General features: G+C 43.7%; 1 protein-coding gene across 1 annotated transcript in view; it reads right to left on the reverse strand.

Annotated features, from left to right (window-relative positions):
• LOC126299250 (O-glucosyltransferase rumi homolog) overlaps nucleotides 1–23,500 on the reverse strand; it is a 133,389-nt gene that overhangs the window by 40,018 nt on the left and 69,871 nt on the right. The window contains exon 5 of the mRNA XM_049991045.1: nucleotides 14,849–15,081. Coding sequence (XP_049847002.1) covers nucleotides 14,849–15,081 — 233 coding nt within the window. The remainder of the gene's footprint in view (nucleotides 1–14,848; nucleotides 15,082–23,500) is intronic.

A 23,500-nucleotide genomic window follows, 5' to 3' on the forward strand; every position in this document is an offset into this window, starting at 1 on the left:
CAATCTCGTATAGCGCGTGGAAAGAATGAACACCTAAATCTTTCTGTACGAGTTCTGATTTCCCTTATTTTATCATAGTGATCGTTCCTTCCTATGTAGGTCGGTGTCAACAAAATATTTTCACATTTGGAGGAGAAAGCTGGTGATTGGGATTTTGTGAGAAGATTCTGTCGCAATGAAAAACGCCTTTCTTTTAATGATTTCCAGCCAAAATCCTGTATCATTTCTGTGACGCTCTCTCCCATATTTCACGAGGAGGACAAGGTGAAGTGAATGGGGGAGAAGGTGTTGAGGTTTTGGTGGAATGTGGATAGGGTGTGTCCAGATCACGAAGATTTCATCAATGAATCTCAACAAGATGAGGGGTTTTGGATTCTGAGTGGTTAGGAAGGATTTCTCAAGACTGTCCAGGAATAGGTTGGTGTAGGGTGGTGCCATGCCATTTCCCACTACTGTACCATGGATCTGTTTGTTGGTTTGCCTTCAGAGGAGAAGTAATTGTGAGTGAGAATACAGTTTGTCATGGTGACCAGCAAGGAGGTTCTAGGTTTGGAGTCAATCAGGCACTGGGAAAAGAATGGTCAATAGTGGCAAGGCCATAAGGATTGGGGATGTTAGTGTAGATCCACGTGGAGTGGCATCAACAGTGACAAGCAGCGGGCTGTGTGGTAAAGGAAAAAGAACTGTGCAGAGTCAATGGGGGAAATGGTTGATGTCTTTTATATAGGAGAATAGGTTATGGGCAATTGGCCGAAGGTGTTGGTTCACGAGACCAGAGATTGTGTTTGTGGGGACAAAGTAGCCGGCAAACAATGAGGTGTTCTGGGTGGTTGGGTTTATGGACTTTAGGAAGGTAGGAGAGTGGGGATTGGTGAACAGGTTAGGGGGGGGGGGGGGGGCTGGTGAGGCATGTTTCAATGTTAAGAAACTACGGAATATTAACAGATGGTGATGCAGGGGGGGCAGGGGGGGGGGCAGGTGGGCAGGGGAGGGGGCAGGTGGGCAGGGGGGGCGACAGGTGGGCAGGGGGGGCGACAGGTGGGCAGGGGGGGCGACAGGTGGGCAGGGGGGGGCGACAGGTGGGCAGGGGGGGGGCGACAGGTGGGCAGGGGGGGGGGCGACAGGTGGGCAGAGGGGGGGCGACAGGTGGGCGGGGGGGGGACAGGTGGGCGGGGGGGGGGCGACAGGTGGGCGGGGGAGGCGACAGGTGGGCGGGGGAGGCGACAGGTGGGCAGGGGGGGCGACAGGTGGGCAGGGGGGGCGACAGGTGGGCAGGGGGGGGCGACAGGTGGGCAGGGGGGGCGACAGGTGGGCAGGGGGGGCGACAGGTGGGCAGGGGGGGGCGACAGGTGGGCAGGGGGGGGCGACAGGTGGGCAGGGGGGGGCGACAGGTGGGCAGGGGGGGGCGACAGGTGGGCAGGGGGGGGCGACAGGTGGGCAGGGGGGGCGACAGGTGGGCAGGGGGGGCGACAGGTGGGCAGGGGGGCGACAGGTGGGCAGGGGGGCGACTGGTGGGCAGGGGGGCGACTGGTGGGCAGGCGGGGCGACAGGTGGGCAGGGGGGGCGACAGGTGGGCAGGGGGGGCGACAGGTGGGCAGGGGGGGCGACAGGTGGGCAGGGGGGGCGACAGGTGGGCAGGGGGGGGCGACAGGTGGGCAGGGGGGGGCGACAGGTGGGCAGGGGGGGCGACAGGTGGGCAGGGGGGGCGACAGGTGGGCAGGGGGGGGCGACAGGTGGGCAGGGGGGGCGACAGGTGGGCAGGGGGGGCGACAGGTGGGCAGGGGGGGCGACAGGTGGGCAGGGGGGGCGACAGGTGGGCAGGGGGGGGGGCACAGGTGGGCAGGGGGGGGGGGCAGGGATCACAGTTAGATGGAAGAGTGCTCTGAGTCAGGCATGGTTCAATATAGGTTTTGTGTTGAGTCTAACTGGTAGGGTTGATAGTCAGAAAGTGTTTTCACTGTAGAGACCAGGAGAGGGAGAGAAGGGCATAACAAGTCCAGCATTATTTCCATTGGGAGTGGGTCAAAAGATAAGGCCTTTGGAAAGGACTGATACTTCTGGGGGACTGAGGTTCCTGGAGGAAAGGTTCACGAGCATGTAGTAAATGTGAGGCATGATGGGATGGGAGGGAAGTCTCAAGTCTGTTGTATAGGTGATAGATAGTTGTAGTCCATGGCAGGAAGAGGAAGTGAACAGATTGGAGAGTTTTTTGAGGTGGCATTTTGCTTGCTGCTCCAGTTCCTGGAGTGCAAGAGTTTCATTGTAAGAGATGGGATGATGGAATTTGGGAGTGCAGAGCAGGATAATTTTACAAATGGAGAGGAGATATTGCAAGCTGATTTGAGACTGATTTACATAGTTTTGCAGGGCTAGGTTGGTGAGGGCTATGGACTGAGAGAATTTAAACAGCTTTAAATCACTGTGAAAGGAGGGTTTGCAACCAGCGATTGGTAATATGATGACAACTTATGCTACATTCCCCTAACCCTCCTGGCCTCAACCTCCACCATTCCTTGTCCTCCACCTACTTGTTCCCTTCCCTGCTCCCACTCCAGCACTACATAGCCTTCTATTCCACAAACACACCAACTAGTCTTTCTCCCCTTCTCTACTTTCCTGCCCTCTCCTCCCCCCCCCCCCCCCCATCCCAATCTCTGGACTGTATCTAGTGGCCCTACCATGGCCCTGCATGCTCTCACTGGTAAGTAGCACTACACACTCCCTTACCCCTATCCTGCTATCCCTCTCCCTCCCCATTCTGTGCTTTCTCCCTGCCCATAGCACCCACACCAGATTGCTACTCCAGTCAGGTGCAGTTTCAGTCTGCAGTCCAGGCCCGTGCGTGCACACACACACACACACACGCACACACGCACACACTAGCGCGCGCGCGCGCACACACACACACACACACACACACACACACACACACACACACGAGCGCGCGCGCACGGGCACACACACACACACACACACACACACACACACACACACACACACACACACACACACGTGTGCTTGCGCAAAAAGGGGGGGGGGGGGAGAACGCATCATGAAGGAATTATCAGAATGGATAATGTGTTGTATGTCTACAGACAAACAAATGATTACAACTTCAGAAAAATTGGATAATTTATTCAAGAGAAATAACTTTTAACACGTGAGCAAGTGAATAACGTGTTGGTCCACCTCTGGCCCTTATACAAGCAGTTATTCAGCTTGGCATTGATTGACAGAGTTGTCGAATGTCCTCCTGACGGATATTGTGCTAAATTCTGTCCAATTGGCAAGTTAGACTGTCAAAATCTGGGGCTGGTTGGAGGGCCTTGCCCATAAAGCTCCAAATGTTCTCAGTTGGGGAAAGATCTGGTGACCTTCCTTGCCAAGTAGTGTTTGGTAAGCTTGAAGACAAGCAGACAAAATTCTCACTGTGTGCAGGTACTTTATGTACTAGTTTTCAAGAAAGAAGATGGTAGCCTGGGCCACACAGTTTACCGAAAATGTACACACACAGACCTTTACCTACAAGAGGATTCGAACCACCATCCACAACAAAAGCAAGGCATCATAAAAATGTTGGCGGATAGAGCAAAGAAAATCTGTGAACCAGAGCTGATTGATGCAGAATTGAAACATCTCACCAATGTATTGCTCAAGAATGGTTATTCAATCGCTGAGGTGAAAAGAGCGTTAAGACCACTGTGTAGAAATCATAATGATGTTCAAGTGCCTGTGAAACTGGAAGTTTTCCTGCCATTCATTAAGGACGTGTCTGACTGCATAGGAAAAATCTTGAGAAAGCAGAACATCATGGTAATTTACACACCCACATTGAAGATATAAGATAATCTAAAATCAGCCCAGGATGCTCAGCAGGTACTGGAAAAAGCTGGAATTTATAGGATTCCGTGTAGTTGTGGGGAGGTGTACGTGGGTACTACAAAAAGAACTGACAAAAAAAAAGACTTGAAGAGTACAAGGGTAAGTGCAGAGAGGGGAGATTGACAGATCGATTGTTGCAGAACATGCTTTACAGCCAGGAGACCACCACACTCATTTTGACCAGACTCAAGTACTGGCAGCCACAAACAGATACCACAAAAGGCTACACAGAGAGACCACAGAGATTATGAAACACCCCAGGAATTTTAATAGGAAGGAGGATGGTGTGAAGTTAAATCAAATTTGGATTCCAGTGTTGAAGAAGATGTGTACCAGTCTTACACCATTGGATGATAGTAACGGGCATACGACGGCAGTTGACAACGGCTAGTTGCACTCGCATATTCAAAACATGTGATGTCACGCCAATGTGCAGAAGCTCACCAAAGCAGAATCTCTTTTTAGTCAGTAGTGAGTCAGGGTGTGAATCGGACATTCGACAATTCTACGATCCCCCTTGAAAATGTCCTCTACAGATGGGGACAAAATGACGGGTTTTGAAGTGAAATCCCTTAGGCCACATTAACTATGACAATTCTGGGCATGACATTTTATATTTTACAATTTGTCAATTACTGTACGAACTTAGTCTTACTTCAATTTTTATCCGCAATTTATAATCATATTATTGTTGCTGTTGTTACTCATCATTAGTGACATTAATAGAAAACACTGTTTTATTCCATTAATCTTGCTTTCAATACTGCGGTGCACAGGCTACTCTAGCTCCATTTAGTGAGTTTCTTTTCATGTCACCAGTCAGCTATTTAAGCTCCACATTGCACGTGCAAATATCTAGTCTCTGAAAGCTCATCTCAACAAGTTCTGTCATATATTTCAAGACATGGGCATCCGTGTAACAGTTCTGTCAGAGACCTGGCTCAAACCCAGTATTCCACAAGTTTGGTAAATCCACATGCCTGGTTGGTCACTCTAAGCTCTTAGCCCAAAATATTGTAAATCCCAACCATCTTCAACTCTAAATGGGAAAAATATCAACTTACTTCCTTCAGCAAAGAGTCTAGGAGTAAGAATACATGAAAATTTAAATTGGACTGAGCATTTAACTGCAATGTGCAAGACGGCATTAGCATCTCTCTAGGGCCTACAAAAATATAAGAAGCTCTTCCCTCTCGATCTTTTAAGAAACCTGTACAAACACTTTCATTTCAAATTAATGATTAGAAAACTGAGTAACATCTCCAGCATCAGAAGATAGTTATCACATATCTACTAGAGCAACAGTAATAATTACCATTGCTTCTGTATGCAATCACTCCCATTATAAACCCTTCTTTCCCATCAGATCTCCCTCATTTCCTATTATTCTTAGCTGGTGTGGTCTCCTTAAATTTCCTTTCCCCAGAACTCACTGGATCAGATTACAACAATTACAACAATTATCACTATTTGTGGTGGCAGCAACAGCAACAGCAACAGCAGCAGCAGCAGCAGCAGCAGCAGCAGGAGCAGGAGCAGGAGTAATAGTAGTAGAATTACTGTCAGTATTAACTTTATTAGCCCATAGTCAGTATTACTCACTCACATTGTCACTATAGACACTCAAATAATTTTAATACTATTTGTCGCATTAGAATTGTTGTTTCTTATGTACTATGAAATAAAAACGTGCTATTTGTGTGAAACTGTGGTTCAGTGTAAGGGAGGGCCTCCTGTCCCTAATCAAGGGCAGTTTAAATAACTTCTTCCCTCACTCTCATACAGTTTCTCATGTTATTATCCATGCCTTCAAGTGCCACACAAACTTGTTGAACCTTCACTTTACCAAATGTCCTCCCCACCCCCCACCTACCACTCCCTGCACTCCTACCTTTTACATGCTTCCTGAAGTCGATAAACCCAACCACCCAGGATGCCCCATTGTCACCAGTTACTGTATTCCCACAGAGAGAATCTCTGCTCCCACAGACCAACACCTTCTGTCTATTACCCATAATCTACTCTCCTATATAAAACACCATCAATCCTTTCCTCAACTGACTCCTGACTCTCCACAGTATCTGTTCCTCTGTTCCTTTACCACAATGCCCACTGCTTGTCACTCTTGATGCTACCTGGTTCCATACTAACATCCTCAACACCCATGGCTTCGCCACTACAGAACACTATCTTTCCCAATGCCTGGTTGCCTCCAAATGTAGAACCTCCTTGCTGGTCATTATGACGAACTATACCCTCGCCCACAATTACTTCTCCTTTGAAGACGACGAACTACACCCTCGCCCACAATTACTTCTCCTTTGAAGACATCACCTACAAAACAATCCATGTTACAGCAATGGCAAACCACACGGCACCATCCTATGCCAACCTATTTATGGACAATATAAAGGAATCTTCCTAACCCCACAGAAACCCAAACCCCTCACCTTATTGAGATTCACTGATGAAATCTTTCTGATCTTGAGCGAGGGTGAGCATACACCATCCACATTCCTCCAGAACTTGAACAGATTCTCCCCCATTCACTTCACCTTGTCCTCCTCAACCCAACAGGCCACCTTCTTCGATGGTGACCTCCATCTAGAGGTACCTCCATCCATATAAGAATACCAACCACCAGCAGTACCTCCACTTCAGCAGCTGCACCCATTCCATACAAAGAAGTCCCTTCCATACAGCCTAGCCACCTGTGATCGTCACCTCTGTAGTGATGAGCAGTTGTCCTCCAAATATACCAATGGTCTCGCTGAGGCCTTCACAGACCAAAATTACCGTCCCAACCTTGTACAGAAGCAGATCTGATGTGCCTTCTCTCTCGAGTCACCTATCACCTCCCACTGTCTGTGTACAAAGTAGCATTCCTCTCGTGACTCAGTACCACCCAGGACTGGAGCAACTGAATCACATTATCTGCCAGGGTTTCAGCTACCTGTCACTGTGTCATGAACTGAGGAATATCCTGCCCACTATCCTTCTTATCCTGGTCAAAAAGGTACTCCCCTGGCCACCGACCCTACACAACTTCGTAGTTCATCCTTACTCAAATACTGCTCCCCACATCTTGCCTCTTGGTTCATATCCCTGCAACAGAACTACCTGCAAGTCTTGTCCCATACATGGTACCACCACCACCACCACCACCACCACCACCACCACCACCACCTTTTCCAGCTCGTTAACAGGCATCCTGTACCCCATCGAATGCAGGGCTGCTTGTGAAAGCAGCCATGTAATTTACACACTTAGCTGCAACCACTGTGTTGCAATTTACATTGGCATGACAACTAACAAGCTGTCTGTCTGCTTGAATGGTCATCAACAAACTGTGGCCAAGAGACAGCTGGACCACCCAGTTGCCACAAATGCCGCCAAACATGATGAGCTGCACTTCAGTGACTGCTTCACAGCCTGCGACATCTGGATGCTTCCTACCAACAGCAGCTTTCTCATTTACACAGGTGGGAACTCTCCCTATAACATATCCTACATTCCCATAACCCACAGGCCTCAACCTTTGTTATTCCCTAATCCTACACCTGCTTATCCCTTCCCCGACTAGTTTTATTCCTCTTCCATGCTTCTCTCTTTTTTGCTCCCACTCTCCCCTCCCCTCCCCTCCCCACCACTGCCACCATACCTTCCTACTGCACCTAGCAGCTCTACCCTGTCCCCATCATGTGTCTACAAGCTCCCACAAGCAACAATACACCCCCCCCCCCCAACCCCTATCCTGCTCTCATTTCCACTCCCTAGCCAATGCCTCCTACTTACCCCCAAGACGTACGCCAGATTGCTGCTCCCATCAGGCACAGTTTCAGTCTGCAGTCTGGCCACAATCTGAGGCAGTGGTCATGAGAGTGTGAGTAGTGCTTGTGTGAATGTATGTGGTTTTTCTCTTTCGAAAGAAGGCCTTTTGGTCAAAAGCGGAAACGGATAGCATTTTTTGTTGTTGTGCACATCTCTTCTATATGGTGAGTAGCAACCTATGCTTTTCATAATATTGTTATGAACACAAGGGTTATACATACAGTCAATAGCCCTACAAAACAAAAAAGTCTGCGGACACTTTTCAATACAAAATTTTATGCCACCTATGAATAGTAAGGCCTTCATGTACATATAGTACCTCAGAAGTTATGTCAGATAAACTGATTAAATATGTCAATTGTATGAGAATTAGCGAATGTCATACAAAGACAGATATGAGACCTTGCAAAGACATACAAATTTGGGCATTTGTTTCAATGACTCTTTTCTCGTGGGCTTTGTCTTCACTCATGTTCCCCTGTCTGATTCATTATGGTTGATTGAGGTTAGGTTTGGTGTTGAATTAACAAACCTATTTTGACATGTGTTCACTTCCATTTGATTTATATTGAATGACCATTAGCACAAGCAGACAGATTGGGTTGGCAGCTTCGAAAGCTGCATGTCCCCCCCCCCCATATGTAGACTATACTTTTATTGTTTGGCCTCACAGCAGTGAGAATTTGAACCAGAATATCTGTTTCGCAATGGAGGTGGAAAAGAACGGCTGTCTTCCCTTCCCTGATGCATTGGTCAAGAGGGAGGCTGATGATACATCGGGACATAACATTTATAGGAAGTCTACTCACACTGACTAGTAGATACAGGCTGCTAATTGTTGTCCAGCTCAGTGTAAAGGAGTACTTCAAATCTCAGTTCACAGGGCTTGTGACCCTCTCGGACCCTGAGAGTTTGTCAGCTGTGTTGAACCACCTTAAAGACACCTTTCATCAGAATGATTATAGTGAAAGACAGATGACACGTGCATTGCGCTATTGACCAACTGTGCACTGGGCAAGTGGTGATAATACTGAGGTGGCACCAAATTCTATGGTCTATTTGCATTACACAAGGAGCATTTTGAACAGAACTGCTTGTATTTTGCAGAAATTTTATGTGAAATGTATTTTTCATTACCATCTAAGAAGAGGGTTGCTTTAGGTTCCATAAAGTATGATCTTGGGTTGCATAAGGTTGGTGTCTACTGTATTCCTTGCAGGTGTGGCATATCACATATTGGTCAAACTATCAGGAATGTGGAGAACCAGTATACTGAGCATCACTTACACTTACAACAGCCGAGCAAATCTATTATTGCAGAACTTGGCACTGGTCATCCTGTGAAATATAACAACACAGAGATTCTGGCATGCACTTTCAGCTACTGAGATAGTGATATTAAGGAAGCAGTTCAAATGAAAATTAACAAGTAACCTTTTAAATACAAATGATGGTTTTTGTTTAAACTCTGCTCCCTCCCTTTGACACAAAACAGAGGAATAGAATTAATGTTACTTCACCTGTAGATTATTTTTTCACTACTGATAACTTCTGACATCGCTCATCTTTGCAAACTGAGGTTTTAAATTCCCTTGCACAACCCTTACTTGTGGCAGTTAGGCCTCTAAAATTGCAGTGCGTGCTCCTATCAAAATGTTGGTGGTTGTCGACAATGTCATCAGGTTGCATTCCCATAAATTATTTCACATTCCAGAGTACTGTATTGCCTACAAAGTATCTACCTCCAGAAGTTTTTCATTTTTGTGTATTTACAAAACAGTCAGACCTAATATTTTCTGTGGTTTATTTGTAAATAATTTGTGCTTAATAAAAATCTATATTTTTGGATAAACAGATTTACAACAGTGGCGACGAGAATTTTATTCAACTGCGATGCATTGCATGCCAGAATATGACCTGTCGGCCTGTTTTGCTGAGTCATTCAACCACAATGGATAAGCTGTGGTTTGAGTTCTGGAAATAACAACTTTAGCAGCAGCACAAGCTCATACAGAAGCTCATGGATCCATCACACCTACGATCACTTCCAGAAATCCTGGCTTTCCAGTCATTTAATTTAAGTCAAGAGGACTGGAAAGAGTACCAAAAAAATGTTTTGCACTTCATTTCCAGGCGAGTGACATTAAGTGCCCTGAGCAACATTGAGCATTTCTATTATCTACAATCCTCCAGTTCTATCATCTTGTGACAAAACTGCACCCTTTATCTGACCTTTCAGCATTGTGCATCAGCACTATTTGTTTGCTTTTAAGTGAACATTTTGCTACAAAAGTACTTGTGATGGCCACTCGTTTAAAGTTTAAAGAGTTCCTTCAACATTGTATGGAAACATAAGACAATTATGCATCAAGCATCACAGGCATACAAGGGCTGAGTAGAAAATGCAATGCAAGTTTACATGTTCTTGTGGACTATCCATATGCAGACTCATTAATACATGACATGGTGCTTACATTAGCACTAGTCAGTGAAGTATGTGCTCAAGTGTTACAGCTGTCAGCTCCTTCTTTAGAAAAGTTTTATTTATTGCTAGGGCTTTCAAAATTTCTCAAATAGCCCAGGCTTCCATTTCCATGAAATGTGAGATTTCAGAACTGTCATTTTGATCAGCAACTGCGGCGTGACCTAGGCTGTCTGATGGTGAAACTGCAAAAATGTCAAGCGGTCCAAGTGGTAGTGAAGTGGCTGCATTCAACTGAACAGGAGTCAATTCATTCAGGTGAATGGGAGTCAAATCCACCATCATGACTGTTTTTCCGCCTGGCCTCAATATCATTTTATGGATTGCCCAGTTGTCTGAATTGTTTTTCTATACATGTTATATGTAGTTATTCACATTCAAATGGTCAGCAGCATTCTTCCCACGGTCACTGGGCACATGGCTGCAATCGAATGCGCTGATGCAAATAAATGACATCACAGAGCCAAGTATGGCATCACGCCATCTTATGCTGTGAGCAATGGTTCATAGTATTACCACCCTATTCCTTTTTGATACAAGGACCTGGGTCTTAATTATTAATCAGTCTATGTCTCTCCAACTGGAGCCTCCAACCTTAAATTCAGTATCAACTACGCTGTGGGCTTACGGTCATCATGAAATTCCAATACTATGCTAGGTAGTTCTGGAATTAGAAGTATTGATAAGTAACTGCACCATCCCTTTTAATTATTAATCAGTCTATGTCTCTCCAACTGGGGCCTCCAACCTTAAATTCAGTATCAACTATGCTATGGGCTTACGGTCATCATGTAATTCCAATACTATGCTAGGTAGTTCGGGAATTAGAAGTATTGATAAGTAACTGCACCCTCCCTTTTTCTGGAGTAGCAGAACTCTCAGTGGAAAATATTTTGACCTGGATGGATATACAGCCTTTGGGTTTTCTATCCAACAGTCAGTCCAAGTAATTCACAATACCTGGCATCCCTGTTCTCCAACATTATCCATCATCACTATGGATCTGGATCTGGACCTGGACTACATGCAGAAGGCCCCCAGTCTGTGCAACACTAATTAATCTGCACAAGTTGACTATCTTAAAGTTGAAATGCGTCAACATTAATGACTGCCTGGACTTTCTCATTTGCCACAATGCTATAAGGTCTTTCATAGTTTAATAACAAACCCTCCAAGATCTCCTTTAAAAAAGCAAAGATGAAAGCTACAAATAAGCCAGGAAGGTTCTGAAGCTTAACCATAAAATAATTCCAGTAGCAGCTTATAAGTTTTAACAAATGATTTTTAATACTTACATGGATATGGTGTCTGTTTTTTCAGACATGTCCAAAATAACAGACACCATTGATGACCTGCAACCATCTAGAACAAAATTACAATTGTATTAATACTTTCAGCTGCTAACAGGCATTGATATATATCAACTACGAATGTAGTGTGTGGACATACAAGGTGAGAATGTGGATCTCGCAGGAGGCGTGCGCGAGATAGTCCCTGCAGTCATGCTATCCTCTGTGCCCTCGGTGGCTCAGATGGATAGAGCGTCTGCCATGTAAGAAGGAGATCCTGGGTTCAAGTCCCGGTCGGGGCACACATTTTCACATGTCCCAATTGATATATATCAACGTCTGTTAGCAGCTCAAGGTATTAATACAATTCTAGTGATTTTTAAAATACAGGACATGTGTCTCTCCTGGCAGTAGCAAAAGAAGTCCAGATTGCTTTTGCAAGGGGCTATTTATATTCATTCTAGTTCCATGTGAATTAAATTCACAGCAATATGTGTTACAATCTTATTCCTACGAAAAGCTAGTGTGAAGACTAGGTGACAGACTTATATGGCACATAAATACACAAGTCGTTACTGTAGTATGATCATTTTCTGTTACCGTGGTAAGTGCACTGACAAGTATGTCAACATCTCTCAAAATAAATGTCTCCAGGCCACAACGTTGTCTTTCTATTTACAGCACAAGGAAACTTACTTCCCGATTAATCATTATACTGTATGTTAGTTACATTACAGATCACACATTAAAGTATTAAAACAAAGCACTTACTTCATGTCCAAACAAACAATATTACACTGTATATTATCCCTGTGTTTGAAACTACAGCTGGAAAGTTTATCTTTGTACTTGAACATGCCATTAACATGCATGTAAATTATTAAGAGTTGCAATTCTCTAGGACAGGTAGAACACCCACCAGATTGCATTAGAGTTGTTACCAGCCATGGTAAGGGGTATGAGGGGTGTGAACAGTGCTGTGTCGTTTGTATGAGACGACAACCTGCAGCCAACCCCCCCCCCCCCCCCCAATCTCTCTCTCTCTCTCTCTCTCTCTCTCTCTCTCTCTCTCTCTCTCACACACACACACACACACACACACACACACACACACACACACACACACACACACACACACAATTGTCTGCAGCAATTTGACATGTGTAGGTGAGCAAGTGCAAGTGCCAATAAGCCAAACACCAATTTGTGGTCGCTTCGTATGTTGGTAAATGATCTGGACAACAGCAATGTGCCAACCTGCTGTTCCCCAAGAACCAGGCAGCCACCAAGAGAGGTCTCAGGTCCACTGCCAGCATAGCACGCTTTCCACAGCCACAGTGCTGTGATTAAAGGCCCTATTTTTCTGCATCTCATCATACGCCCAATAACAGGTTGTGCCGTATCCGTATGCAACAACAGTATTTATGTCAGCACACAACCATGGAATGGCAGTCTCAGCTATCTAACAACTCTTTTCCTTTGAATTTTCTGGGCCAGGCAGTGGCCAGAGTAGCGGTGCATCATTCAGAGCTTTCACTAAGGAAAAGGTCACTGCTGAATGTGGAGCTGCCAGTGATAGCTCAGGCATTGCCATGAAGTGGTCTCTACACCTGGAGATTGCAAAAGACATTGGTATTAGCTGGTGCCATTGTCTTACACTGTGGCTGTTCCACTTCAGAGAGAACTCAGACTTTAATTTTGTGCATTATTAGGGCCATCTGCCTGCATATGAACTTGTGTAAAATCAGTGATTACCAAGAGCTACTACCAACAGTTCTTGTAAAAAAATTACTGGAAGGAGTAATTTTTGTTTATGTGCATTTTAATTAATTTATTCTGCATTTTTTACCTGGGCTGTGTTGTGAAAAGACACTGGCGTGGGATATGCCAAACAGCATCAGATGTTGAGTGATCACTACAAAGAACACGCAGATGCTCATACAAAGAGACAGCTTTATCAGCACAGGAAAGTGTCTGAAATGAGCCTCATTGTTGATCTCCATTTGGATGTCTAGTCAAATCATGCAATATCCATGTTTGTAACCCCTTCATAAATTCACCTGCCTTCTGAGAACAAGTAACGGACTCCCTGAAACATACTGTGTCATTCTCCATCATTTGTCAGACTAACAGCACCTGGACTAGGGAATTACCATAGTGTATGTAGACTGCTGTTAACACTACAACACAAACTGCTGTTTTTGGTATGGTGCTGTGGCCAGTAAGTAACGACTGATGACGCACATAGTTGCATTTTGTTCAGCGACACATCACAGTTCTGCGCTACCCCGGACGACCACCGTCAATGAGTATGGCGGAAACCTGGGGAGAGGTCCCATTCTTCCAACATTTTGGACAGACGCAGTGATGTTACGCCTGGCATCACAGTGTGAGGTACAACTTCAGGTCGCAATTGGTAGTTATTGAGGGAACTCTAATGGCACAATGGCAGACCAAAGGTGTCCTGCGTATGACAGTATAGTGGTACCTTTTTTCAACACAACAATGCTCATCTACACATGTCAAATGTCTCTATGAACTGTCTGCATGATGCTGAGGTTGTCCCATTGCCAGCAAGATCTCCAGATCTGACCCAAATAGGACACATGTGTAACGACCTCAGATGTAAACTTCATCTCAGTGCCGAATATCAAGTATCAGTTACAACAGTTGTGGGCCAACTCGCAGCAGGAGATGATACAATGGTTTTATGACATCCTAACCAAAACCGTCCACACATCTAGGCCAAAGGGGGTGTAACGTCATACCAATATGTGGGCTCATACTGTCATATTCTCTCAACCCGTGGAGTTTCATTTCAGTTGATTTCTTTTCCTGTTCCCTTTCTGAGTGCTTCTTTTCTCATCAGATAGCCTATTACGAGGAACTGTTATTTTCTATGATGAAACAACGTGATGACAGTGTCAAACACCATGAAAATGTAACGTCTAGCCACAATACTGTGTAGACCAGAGGTCATCATTGTGACTAAAATAACTCACCCATTGCAACTGACTATTCAACATTATCAACAAAATCATCAATAACTCGCTCAACAGAAGAACATTCTAGTGAAAGAAATAATCTGAGTAATGTTTTTACAACACTTTGTAACAATCTAATGCAGCCAAGGACTACAACAGCTTCCATATGAACAGTGACATGATAGAAATGCGTATGAATACACAATCTTAAGCACCCTAAGAGCAAAATGACAGCATCCACATTTCACAGCCATGAACACACGCTTGCATTCAATGTTGAAATTTAATGTTCTGTTTATGTCAATTAGAGGTGGCACACATCCAGAAAGTGTTGAATGTGAATAAACTGAATAAAAGGAAAGCTATGAAACAGCACTCACCTGATATCTTCTCTTGACGCTGTACTACTAACTGGTATATAATGTACCCACGGCTTCAGAGCTGGGTAAAAGAACTCAATCCAGTTGTCACCAACATGAAACACTAAACTCTTACATAAGAAGAGATGTTTCAATCGAAAACTGGCTGCAACTCCCCGGAAATTAAATAGATACTTGTATTCACAATGTCTTTCTAGTGATACTTCTTCAGCTGGCTGTGCGTACAGGGTGTCCTGAAGGAAAAAGAAGCAGCCCCACTTTATAAAAGTAACTACATAGCATCACATTCATAATAGACAGCAGCACAGACAGTACAAACAAGAAGTCATGCAGGGGATATTTTCCTATGTATCTCTCCCTGCTGCTGTTAGTAAGTAGACACTTTTTCTGTGAATAATGATCTGATTGTTGTTTCATTTGTATGTCATTTCCATTCTAGGTAATTTTTTAATCAACTGAATTGTCATGTCCAATTAAATATAACACAGAAACAATCAGAGCATAGGTTTTAGAAAGACATATAGGAAACTAGTCACTGCTGCTTGCAGTCAAGGTGAATATGACAAACTGTGCAACTGCTTCTTCCACATTAGACAGTAGTTGCACAATACAGGAACTGAAAGAAACTAGTTACTAATTCCAGTCACAAATACAATGAAAGAAAGATACACTTCTAATAATCTGAAAGTTCATTAGAAATTTTCACATATTATCTTCCAACGGAACTGCAGAAAACGTCTCTTGGACAGATCATTCCAAAGCTTCATACGTTATGCGACAGACCTCCTGTATGCACTATGGAAGTGAAATGAAGTTTTGTCATGTAAGTTGTGTTACAAGATTCTTTCTATATGCGTGAACAAACAATAAAATTTAATCCAGCTCTTTCTAGTTCTGGAATTCTATTACACCACTCATCATATATAAAATCACTGAACAAACTTAATCCATTCTGAATGTTTGTAAAGAGCATAGCTGTTGGTAGTATCCTATAAATTCACCAATGATACAGCACCTGGTGTAGTTGTAACCTATCTGGTGGGAAGTCACTGCACACAGCAACTCACCCATCACAAGAAATCACATGACTATTCTGTGGGACTACCCAAACTCTCTAATGCTGATGCTGGTTACTGCCAAGCTTATATCTCAGTTTGGGTGCTGGCATGCTGCTCTTTAGAATGTGATGCTGCTTACCAACATTTGCTATGTGATAAACACAGATTTGGTCACCTTTTTCTCAGAAACTATATCCTGCTCGGGGACAGCAAGCTTTACTAGCACCACCACCACAGCTGTGAATTTGGCTTCCATTTCAGAAAACATGCCTCGTCCTATGGCAGCCCAAGTATGCTGCTACGCCCCAGTCTCTGTTACGCGTTCAGGTGTCTACACATCCTGAACTCTCATTTGTTGCAATAGCCCAACTATACTTTTTATTGTTTTTGAGAAATATTTTATCCTGAAAATAGGTTGTGTGTTACATGCTTACATCACCACTGACAATAACTTGAATGTTGAAGAACACTTGGAAAACCATGGCTAATTTTGAGTGAGGGATTATCATTCAGTTTTACACAGTTATTGATAATTATACAAATGGCCAAAGAGCAGTGGATGTCACAACTCTGGTAAGCACTATAACAAGACAGACATAAAAATAATGTTAAGAATAAACAAATGTATGAACAGGTGATACACAAATAACTCGAGTGAAAAATAAAACTAAAAACAAGTAATGCTTCCTTCAAAAACATTAGATGCCAAGAACGAGAAGGAAGCTCGTGGTTACAAGCAACAGAAACAGTGCATAACATTTATGGCATGTTGTAATGCAAATGGGAGCTATAAACTACCAACACACTGGCAAACTCTACCAGTGCAGTATTGCACTCAGAAGAAAGAGTGGGTGGACAGACAAATATTCTCTTGGTGGTTCCATGAAACATTTGTGCCAGCAGTGAGAAAAGAGCTAAAGAAGAAAAAGCTTCCACTGAAAGCTATCCTTATAACTGACAATGCTCCCAGTCATCCTTCAGATGTTTCTCTGAAGTCCCATGGTATGCAAGCACTCTTTCTCCCACCCAATGTGACAGCCCAATTCAACCCATGGACCAGGGAATTTTGGAATCAATTAAACACCATTATCGACATTCACTTCTCGTCTCCTTGCTGAACAAAAGTGAAAACGAAACTATCGAGGCAATGCTGAAAGCACGGAAAGCAACTAACATACGTAATGTTGTTTCCCAAGCAGCTGAAACATGGGACAAAGTGGAGAGCTCCACCATGATGAAGAGCTGGAGAAAATTGGGGCCATCCATTGATGTCAAGTTGGATCCAGTAGTGAGCGGCAGTAATGAGCCAGTCAATTCGGAATTATCAATTACTTTGTATGTTCCACAACCTTCCAGGAGGAGAAGGAATTGATGATGAAGACGTTACTAAGTAGCTGAAAGAGGAAAACTGTGATACGGACCAAACTTATATTGGAGACACTTTCACTTAACTGGAGGGAAAATGCTGCTGCCTTTTAACTGAACAATTATTTTTGAAAGCTTGAATACAGCCAAATGAAGAAAATAAAGGCCATTTCAGAAGAAAAATGTGTTGAAGTTTTTGCAAAAGCAAACATTCCAGTCAAAAAGTTTCCGATGAGCACTTTTTTTAAACGGTCAGTTTCAAAGAACTAATAATTTGCTTGTCTACACTCACGTAACATGACAACATTTTTAATTTGTGCATCAAATCATTTACAAACAAAGAAAATAAATGCGAATTTTGCAAAAGCAGATGTGAATTTTGCCAAAGATAGATGCTACATTTTCCGGTCACTAACAATGAGCAAATAGATATGTCAATTTCCACAGGCAGGCATATCATGCTTATCCGTGAGTTTGCAGTACATCTGAACTGTGACCACAATATCATACAAAAATAGTGAAAAGCTTGGTTTATTGAAAAGCATATGCACAATGCACACATACAGACCTCATGTTCAACTTAGCTGAGAAGGGTGGACATCTGCTCTAGTCATCTCGAAGAGGTCAAAGAAAATAAATATATATGTCAAAGTTACAGCTATCATTAGCTTTCATCAGGGCAGTGGGGCATTCAGAACTGAAGGAGTAAACAGCCCAGGAGATTCAGTATCATCTAAACTAGTCTGAGCATCCCTAGAAGTAGTTTTCTGATACTTCAGCTGGGGAAAAGAATCTGAAATAAGGGTTATTAGTGATCTATCAAATGACCTTTGCTTAATATGGTATGGAAAGTTCTGGCACTATGTATATAATTTAGGAGTAAAGGCAACAGCAAGCAAACTTCGTTAGCTTTCACACGAATTCTTTTTCAAGTTAGGGAAAACACACACACACACACACACACACACACACACACACACACAAAATAGTCGATACCGGGATTTGGCACGTAGACTGGGTGATGTAGGGTTATGTTGAGTTGAGAGGACAAGGAAAGGAAAGGGAGGCAGGGAGCAAGAGGGAAAGTTAGAGGAGAGTGGCTGAAAGATCAGTGGGAGGCAGTAGGTGCACAGGATAGGAATGTGGTGCGCACACACATAGCAGAACCAGCAAGTCTGTGCAGTGCATACTGACGATGGTACAGGAGCTACGGTTGGAAAGTTGTGACAGAATTGTGGAAGAGGAGACCACGGAGAAGAGAGTGCAGGTGCTGGAGGTTAGCTGAGATTGAAGCCAAGAGGATTATAGGAATGAAAGATGTGTTCCAAAGATAGCTCCCAAATATGCAGTTACAAAAAGTTGGTGCCAGGGGAAAGAATCCAGATGGCCTAGGAGGTGTGAAGTGGCTGTCGGAATCGAGCTTGTCGTTCTCGACAATGTATTCCACCATTGGGCGGTCAACTCTGCACACAGCCACAATTTAGTGCGGCCATTTGTTCGAGTGGCTTGTCAGTTGGTAGTCAAGTAAATGTAAAATGCTGTGCAAAATTGCTGCGGAGTTGGTATTTAGTCAAGTCAATGTAAAATGCTGTACAAAATTGCTGCAGAGTTGGTATATGACACGGCTACTTTTGTAGGAAGCCTTGCCTCTTACGGGATAGGATAAGCCCATGACGGAACTAGAGTAGGATGTGCTAGGTGGACAATTTGGACAGGTCTCTCACGTGGGTCTTCCATGAGGATAAAATCTGTGTAAAAAGGGACAAGAGTGGTTGTGGCACAGGGACTGACCAAGATATCGTGCAGGTCAGGTGGGCAGCAGAATACCACTCTAGGAGGAGTGGGAATGATTTCCATGCATGACAGATAGTCAAAGACCTGGTGAAGGATACAGTTCAGTCACTAAAGTGGGGATGGTATTTCATGAATAGGGGCATGCTCCTTTGTAGCGTGTTCTTGGGGGTAGTGAGAGGTTAGGAGTGAGAGAGGATACAGTGTGGGAAATCTGTTTGTGAGCTAAGTTCAGGGAATAGTGCGCTGTTGCCACATTTTGCGACAATGCAGTTTCATTCACAGAGCGACCAAATTATTTACTCATATGTGAATGTTACTTTCTTGTAACAGTATGGCTGTGAATGTGTATCAAAACATCTTGGTGTGATTTTTAAATGAAAATGTCATGTGACAGCAATAAACGTGAAGTTCCTCACAAGCAACTTTAATTAAATAGCATGCCTATGAAGTATCGTATTAGTCGTGTGACTGGTTTCACGATTTCCTGTCAGAAAGACCACTGTATGTAGTAATCGACGGAAAATTATTGAATGTGATAGAAGTGATATCTTGTGTTTGCAAGGAAGTGTTATAGGTGCTTCTCTCTACTCAATCCAGTAAACGGTTTAGGAGAAAATCTGAGCAGCCCTCTCAAACTGTTTGCAGATGATGCTGTGATTTACCATCTTACAAAGTCAACAGAGATCAAAACAAATTAGAAAACGACTAAGACAAGATATCTGCGTGGTGAGAAGAGTGGCAATTGACTCTAAAAAATGAAAAGTCTGAAGTCATCCACATGAATACTAAAAGGAATCTGCTGTACAGGATAAAACAGACGATTCTTAAGGCTGTAAATTCAACTAAATACTTAGTGATTACAACTACGAAGAACTTAAAATGCAACTATCATATGGATACTGTGATTTATTGGTGGAACACTTAGAAAATGCAACAGGTCTATAAGAGACTACCTACACTATGCTTTTCGCCCTCTTCTCAAGTATTGCTGTCAGCAGATAGAATTGATCGAAAAAGTTCAGAGAAGGGCAGTTAGTTTTGTATTTTCGCAAAATAGGGGAGAGACTGTTATGGATAAGACACGTGAATTGGGGTGGAAATCATCAAAACAAAAGCTTTTTTTGTTGTGGCAGGATTTTCTCATGAACTTTCAGTTGCCAACTTTCTCCTCATAGTGGGAAAATACTTTGTTGGCGCCCACCTACATACGGAGGAATGTTAATCATAATAAAATAAGAGAAATTAGAGCTCACAAGGAAAGATAAAAGCATTTGTTTCCTGGGTGCTGTTCTACGGGGGAACAGTACAGAAATAGTTTGAATGGGTTCTATGAACGCTCTTCCAGGCACTTAATTGTGAATTGCAGAGTAATCATGTAGATGTAGATGCTTCACAAGCAGAGGTTGAAAACACCGCTTCAGTTTTAAATTACTTTATTTTCACAGGATCGGTTTCGGACTTTTACAAGTCCATCCTCAGGTGTCGTAGCTGTGCTGTGGTCCCCAAGCGCCACGTGTACCAGGTGTGGTGTGCTGCCTATGAGTGCAGAACAGGGAGTGCTTCACAAGCAGTCCAGGTGGTTTATATACCACATTATAACGTCTTCATCTACATCTACATCTACATCCGTACTCCGCAAGCCACCTGACGGTGTGTGGCGGAGGGTACCCTGAGTACCTCTATCGGTTCTCCCTTCTATTCCAGTCTCGTATTGTACGTGGAAAGAAGGATTGTCGGTATGCTTCTGTGTGGGCTCTAATCTCTCTGATTTTATCCTCATGGTCTCTTCGCGAGATATACGTAGGAGGGAGCAATATACTGCTTGACTCTTCGGTGAAGGTATGTTCTCGAAACTTCAACAAAAGCCCGTACCGAGCTACTGAGCGTCTCTCCTGCAGAGTCTTCCACTGGAGTTTATCTATCATCTCCGTAACGCTTTCGCAATTACTAAATGATCCTGTAACGAAGCGCGCTGCTCTCCGTTGAATCTTCTCTATCTCTTCTATCAACCCTACCTGGTGCAGATCCCACACTGCTGAGCAGTATTCAAGCATTGGGCGAACAAGTGTACTGTAACCTACTTCCTTTGTTGTCGGATTGCATTTCCTTAGGATTCTTCCAATGAATCTCAGTCTGGCATCTGCTTTACCGACGATCAACTTTATATGATCATTCCATTTTAAATCACTCCTAATGCGTACTCCCAGATAATTTATGGAATTAACTGCTTCCAGTTGCTGACCTGCTATTTTGTAGCTAAATGATAAGGGACCTATCTTTCTATGTATTCGCATCACATTACACTTCGCTACATTGAGATTCAATTGCCATTCCGTGCACCATGCGTCAATTCGCTGCAGATCCTCCTGCATTTCAGTACAATTTTCCATTGTTGCAACCTCTCGATACACCACAGCATCATCTGCAAAAAGCCTCAGTGAACTTCCGATGTCATCCACCAGGTCATTTATGTATATTGTGAATAGCAACGGTCCTATGACACTCCCCTGCGGCACACCTGAAATCACTCTTACTTCGGAAGACTTCTCTCCATTGAGAATGACGTGCTGCGTTCTGTTATCTAGGAACTCCTCAATCCAATCACACAATTGATCTGATAGTCCGTATGCTCTTACTTTGTTCATTAAACGACTATGGGGAACTGTGTCAAACGCCTTGCGGAAGTCAAGAAACACGGCATCTACCTGTGAACCCGTGTCTAAGGCCCTCTGAGTCTCGTGGACGAATAGCGCGAGCTGGGTTTCACACGATCGTCTTTTTCAAAACCCATGCTGATTCCTACAGAGTAGATTTCTAGTCTCCAGAAAAGACATTATACTCGAACATAATACGTGTTCCAAAATTCTACAACTGATCGACGTTAGAGATATAGGTCTATAGTTCTGCACATCTGTTCGACGTCCCTTCTTGAGAACGGGGATGACCTGTGCCCTTTTCCAATCCTTTGGAACGCTTCGCTCTTCTAGAGACCTACGGTACACCGCTGCAAGAAGGGGGGCAAGTTCCTTCGCGTACTCTGTGTAAAATCGAACTGGTATCCCATCAGGACCAGCGGCCTTTCCTCTTTTGAGCGATTTTAATTGTTTCTCTATCCCTCTGTCGTCTACTTCGATATCTACCATTTTGTCAACTGTGCGACAATCTAGAGAAGGAAGCACAGTGCAGTCTTCCTCTGTGAAACAGCTTTGGAAGAAGACATTTAGTAATTCGGCCTTTAGTCTGTCATCCTCTGTTTCAGTACCATTTTGGTCACAGAGTGTCTGGACATTTTGTTTTGATCCACCTACCGCTTTGACATAGGACCAAAATTTCTTAGGATTTTCTGCCAAGTCAGTACATAGAACGTTACTTTCGAATTCATTGAAAGCCTCTCGCATAGCCCTCCTCACACTACATTTCGCTTCGCGTAATTTTTGTTTGTCTGCAAGGCTTTGGCTATGTTTATGTTTGCTGTGAAGTTCCCTTTGCTTCCGCAGCAGTTTTCTAACTCGGTTGTTGTACCACGGTGGCTCTTTTCCATCTCTTACGATCTTGCTTGGCACATACTCATCTAACGCATATTGTACCATGGTTTTGAACTTTGTCCACTGATCCTCAACACTATCTGCACTTGAGACAAAACTTTTGTGTTGAGCCGTCAGGTACTCTGTAATCTGCTTTTTGTCACTTTTGCTAAACAGAAAAATCTTCCTACCTTTTTTAATATTTCTATTTACGGCTGAAATCATCGACGCAGTAACCGCTTTATGATCGCTGATTCCCTGTTCTGCATTAACTGATTCAAATAGTTCGGGTCTGTTTGTCACCAGAAGGTCTAATATATTATCGCCACGAGTCGGTTTTCTGTTTAACTGCTCAAGGTAGTTTTCAGATAAAGCACTTAAAAATATTTCACTGGATTCTTTGTCCCTGCCACCCGTTATGAACGTTTGAGTCTCCCAGTCTATATCCGGCAAATTAAAATCTCCACCCAGAACTATAACATGGTGGGGAAATCTACTCGAAATATTTTCCAAATTATTCTTCAGGTGCTGAGCCACAACAGCTGCTGAGCCCGGGGGCCTATAGAGACATCCAATTACCATGTCTGAGCCTGCTTTAACCGTGACCTTCACCCAAATCATTTCACAATTCGAATCTCCGTCAATTTCCTTCGATACTATTGCACTTCTTATCGCTATAAACACGCCTCCCCCTTCACTGTCCAGCCTATCTCTGCGGTATACATTCCAATCAGAGTTTAGGATTTCATTACTGTTTACGTCTGGTTTCAGCCAACTTTCTGTTCCTAGTACTATATGGGCGTTGTGACCGTTTATTAATGAGAGCAGTTCTGGGACCTTTCTATAGACGCTTCTGCAGTTTACTATTAGCACATTAATATTGTTATTCCTTGTTGCATTTTGCCTACTCC

Source organism: Schistocerca gregaria, chromosome X, assembly GCF_023897955.1.
Source record: "Schistocerca gregaria isolate iqSchGreg1 chromosome X, iqSchGreg1.2, whole genome shotgun sequence".
NCBI lineage: Eukaryota > Metazoa > Arthropoda > Insecta > Orthoptera > Acrididae > Schistocerca > Schistocerca gregaria.